At 40.7% G+C, this 4,587-nt stretch overlaps 1 protein-coding gene across 2 annotated transcripts in view; it reads left to right on the top strand.

Moving 5' to 3' along the window:
- Positions 1-3,581, top strand: part of LOC102368375 (lysine--tRNA ligase-like) — a 58,268-nt gene extending 54,687 nt beyond the window's left edge. For both annotated transcript variants that reach the window (XM_025209698.1, XM_006028303.3), the window contains exons 13-14: positions 243-386; positions 1,273-3,581. In XM_025209698.1, coding sequence (XP_025065483.1) covers positions 243-386; positions 1,273-1,344 — 216 coding nt within the window. In that variant the 3' untranslated portion in view covers positions 1,345-3,581. The remainder of the gene's footprint in view (positions 1-242; positions 387-1,272) is intronic.
- Positions 3,582-4,587: the final 1,006 nt, after the last annotated feature.

The raw sequence follows: 4,587 nt of genomic DNA on the forward strand, positions 1-4,587 counted from the left end.
ACTGACTCCACAGTGAAACCTCAGATTGGTGTCTCAGTTGGTCCCCTGCGCGGCAGGGGGTTAGTTTTGGCAGCGGTCATCAATGAATAGTCAGTATGTTACCTCAAATGTTCTGAGGCACTAATTTAGCTGGTACCGTACAATTTTTAGTACCAAATTACACTTTAGCACTCAAGTTACAAGCGTGTAGAACTTTGGCAGAGAGATATTTAAGATGTCTGTATATTGTTTTGTGGACTTAGGCTAAAGCCGCAGGTGATGACGAAGCCATGAGCATTGATGAGAATTTCTGCACAGCACTGGAATATGGCCTCCCTCCTACTGGTGGCTGGGGAATAGGGATTGACCGTCTTGCCATGTTCCTAACAGACTCCAACAACATTAAGGTGAGTTTGCCAAGTAGCAGCAAAAAACAGAGTAGTTTCATGCCCATGGGGATTATGTCTTTCTATTTTTTCCCTCTAGGCAAATATTGTTTTGCTTCGATCTAGGTCTTTGTTTACATCACACACAGAGTGCTTCCTGCTGCAAATATTCCCCATCCTGTGAGGCATGCTCTGTCAGTCATGAAGATCGATTAGGGCATCCCATGCAAATGAAAATCAGGCCCTATATTTCTGCTTTCAATCTGAAGCCACCTGAAAGCATTAACCAGTGTTGCCACTTCTTACAGTAAAAACTATCCTATGATGCTAGGATTGCATGACTTGCAATATTTGATGTTTGACTTAGGCAAACATCCTGGCAGCATGTGGTTTGTTGAGTTTAACCTTCTTTTCTTCTAGAAAATTAAATTTGTAGTCCTCAGGGTTGTTTGAAAATATGTCCAAGAGCACTGAGGCTCTAACACTGGAAGACCTGAAAAACAAACTTAAAATTTGTTGTTTTATAAAAACTTCATGAGTTTCAGTCCAATCAGGGGCAGTGTGTAGGGGGTGCATGTGCACCCCCTGAGCATGGCAGTGCATGGTCGCTGCTTGCCACCCGGCTGCCGACACTGCTGGTGGCGGCTGCGGGCAGTCGCCGATCCTTGGTCAGTGCTTGCCCCTCCCCCCTGCCGCCGACAGTGTTGGTGGCATCTGCGGGAGCTCCCCTGCTTACTACCGCCGCTCCTGCCGCCACGCTCTCACCACCACCGCTGCCCCCCAGCCATTGGGGTATGAGTTGTTCATTAATCCAATCTCATGATTTTGGGGGTAGCTTGTCTCCTGATATTTGCAAAACTTGGGGGTGGTAACCTTTAATGACATTTATTTTTCAATCTTGCTTTAGGAAGTGCTGCTCTTTCCAGCAATGAAACCAGTTGAAAACAGACTTCAGTCAGAAGAGAAAACTGCAGCCTAGAGGCATGAGAAGAACTAACCTTCTGGCCAGAACTTTTGTAAAAGGAAAAGTACTAATTAAAAGAAAATACTTATTTTCAAGGGATAGTGCATAATCAAGACTACTGAGCTTAAAATGAAATGTGCCAGCTGCATTATAAGTATGAGAAGATTAGTGATAATTTTCCTTTGCCATGCTTATCTGTTCCATACTTCTATTGATGATAAAACCCATGGAGAGCAGGTTTTTAAAATGTCAGTATGGTGTCTGCTCATAAAAATGGAATAGATAGGTAGTAGCAGGGAAGCATTATGTGCTATTCCAAAAGTCTGTACACCCGACAATTCTTAATCAAACCAAGTATCCATTTGTTTTTAGTTTTTGTTATTGATGCTGTTGAAATCTGTTAGTATTGACTGATTTGAAATCTGGTCTAGTTCTCATTTCCAAGTAAAGCAGAGTATTAAGAGTTGGGAAACATCAACACAGCCCTAGAAATAGGATACAGTACTGAATCAGCTGCTTTCAGGAAACTGACACAGGGTTTAATATGGGTCATGTGCCCTTATTCTTTAAGCTAACCTTTTCAAGATTGACATGGAAGGCCCATATTTGTATCTACAATAGAAATAATTAAAGTTACCATGTGGTGATATGTCAAGTACCATTATTTGAAACAGGAGAGCTGCAGAAACAGTTGGCAAATGTTGACTTTAATGGGTATTTGTGATAAGTAAAATGTTGGGCTTGTTAGCCCTGACAAGCTTCCTTTTATCTAAGGAAGGAAACCAGGAAAAAGAAACAGGGCACATTTATCCTTTGTATCACTGGACTGAAGTTGATGGATATAAACCTAGCTTGATTACTCCTCATTTATAAACCTCAATCTCCCTTCAGCTTTTTTAGTATAATCTGACCACCTTTCATATAACCTACTAAAGGCCCCAAATCCTTCTATATTTACTAACATAGTTAACCAGCATTATTTTTGGTATTTATACCAAGATCAGTATACCTGTGATATATGTCTATTTTCTACTGCTCATATGCTATTAATATAATTATCAAGGATGTAGGACTGCTCTGTATCAATTTATGACTGCTGTATATTCTACGCGGTTGTCCAATTGCTATAAATGGCATTTTCTGAGTATAGAAAGTGAAGTAAAAGGGTGATCTGCCACTTTACCAGCTAAGGGTCCTGGGACCAAGGAGCTGTATTCAATTGGCAGGGCTTACAGGGACATGGTAGAGTACTCCATTATAAAAGGCTGAGAGAGAAACAATAAGGAACTGCAGGAAGTGACTCTTGCAATAGATTTCCAAGTGTGTATGGGGGGTTGGGCAGGGGTGGGGTGGGGACTAAAGAAAAAGAAGCTGGGATGGCTGCAAAAAAGATCTTGGTTGATGTTTTCCCCTTTTTTTGGTTAAAGAATGAAACTGCTGCAAAAGGTTAAATGTGTTTCTCAGGTTGGGAATCACTTGCATGCTTTGTGTGTAGTGAGCAATGTATGCAGTTGACTGTGACAGGAGAGAAAAATGGAGTCCATGATTGAGGGTGGCACGGGATTTGATAGCTAGGTAGGCTTACCTGCTTGAGAAGTTTGAGAGAAAAACAGCAATATCTGCTTTGGACCTGAGGCCTAACTGCTTATGCAGACAACCAAAATTATATATAGACTGAATGCTGTGCTTTTGATTACAAGTGTACTTAAGATAATGTGAACTATAATCTTTTATAGCTTATGTATGTTACACATTTTTGCTAAGCTTTGCAGAAGCAAAACACAAACAAACAAAAATTTAGGCAAACAATCTCTTTCAGTGTGACCAAGAAGGGTATGTGGGATAGGGGAGAGAATAAAAAAATGTATTGGCATGTGTACACCAGACCATGTGGGAAGGAAATTCAAGATTCTCTCTCTCAAAAGCCACATTATCCCGTCGTGACACGTCTTGTCCAATTGCCGTGTTGCAAGGTACTCTGAAAAATTAGTTTGGGTTAGTTTGTCAGAGTTGTCACCGCTGCCAAAAAAATAAAAGAAAAATTCAGAAAAGAAGAGGTAAAGTTGCTTAAGTTAAAGACAATAATAGAAACAGCCTTAGCGAGTGAAGAATCTAGAGATGCTGGCGCACAGGAAAAAGATCAAAAAAAGACCAAAGACATCTGCAGGCTTCAGCTAGTGGTATTGTAACAGGTTTTTTTTTTCTGTTGAGGGTATAACTGATTTATTTGTATTTGTGTGCTGTTGCTAATAAAAAGGATTTTAATTTTAAGTCTTGGTTTAATTTCTCCATCGTAGCTGAAGGTTCGGATTCATGTACAACACTCCCTATTAAAAAAAAAAAAGAGGCCTTCTCCATTCTGTGTCCTTTAGCAGAGGAGATACTGCAGCAGTTGGCACAGGGACAACAGCCCGAGGCTGTCCTCTTGCAACTTCTACAGGATGAATAGAGGCAGCAGGAGATCCTGTGGGTGTCTCAGCAAGTGTAAGAGGTCACCTCTTTCTGTCAGCCAGAGAAAAATGACTGGGCTCCTGTTTAGTGTTTTCACAATGCTTACCAATGCTCAAACACATTTTAAAAACTAAAACAAAGGTCTATGCTGGACCAAATGAATGATAGGTTACTAAAAAGAATGCAGCAAACATGACAGCATTGGTAGGATTTGTCTGGCATGAAAAGATGTTACACTGGTTGCTACATTTCTCTAACAGGGAACCATCTGCTTCTTCAGCTCCGTAACGCTGACAGCAACTACTTTATTTATCTTCATGCACTTGGTCTGAATTCAGTCGTGGCATGTGCATAACACTTCTGCTTAATTTGTCCTGGTTAACTTCAGTTCTGTTTCTAAGATTGTATGTGCTCCTTCATTTGGCAAAATTAGCTTTGGAAAAGTCCAATCTGAATTTTGTACAGTGCAAATCAGTCAGTGATATGCTGCCAGTATATTTATACAAGCTCCTTGGCAAGGGAGAAAACACATCTTATCTGTAGTCTGATATGCTCAGGGCACAGGGATGCTCATCAGGTATAGGAAAAAGGAGTAAAGGGCTCAGGAATTGATATGAATGTGCATAAATAAACAAATTGTTAAAAACATCACTTACGCTTCACTGTGAACCAAAAAACATTTGACTCTTATAGATTCATAGATGCTAGGGTCGGAAGGGACCTCAATAGATCATTAAGTCCGACCCCCTGCATAGGCAGGAAAGAGGGCTGGGTCTAGATGAACCCAGCGAGATGCCTATCTAAACT

Source organism: Alligator sinensis, unplaced genomic scaffold (genome assembly GCF_000455745.1).
Source record: "Alligator sinensis unplaced genomic scaffold, ASM45574v1 scaffold129_1, whole genome shotgun sequence".
Lineage (NCBI taxonomy): Eukaryota > Metazoa > Chordata > Crocodylia > Alligatoridae > Alligator > Alligator sinensis.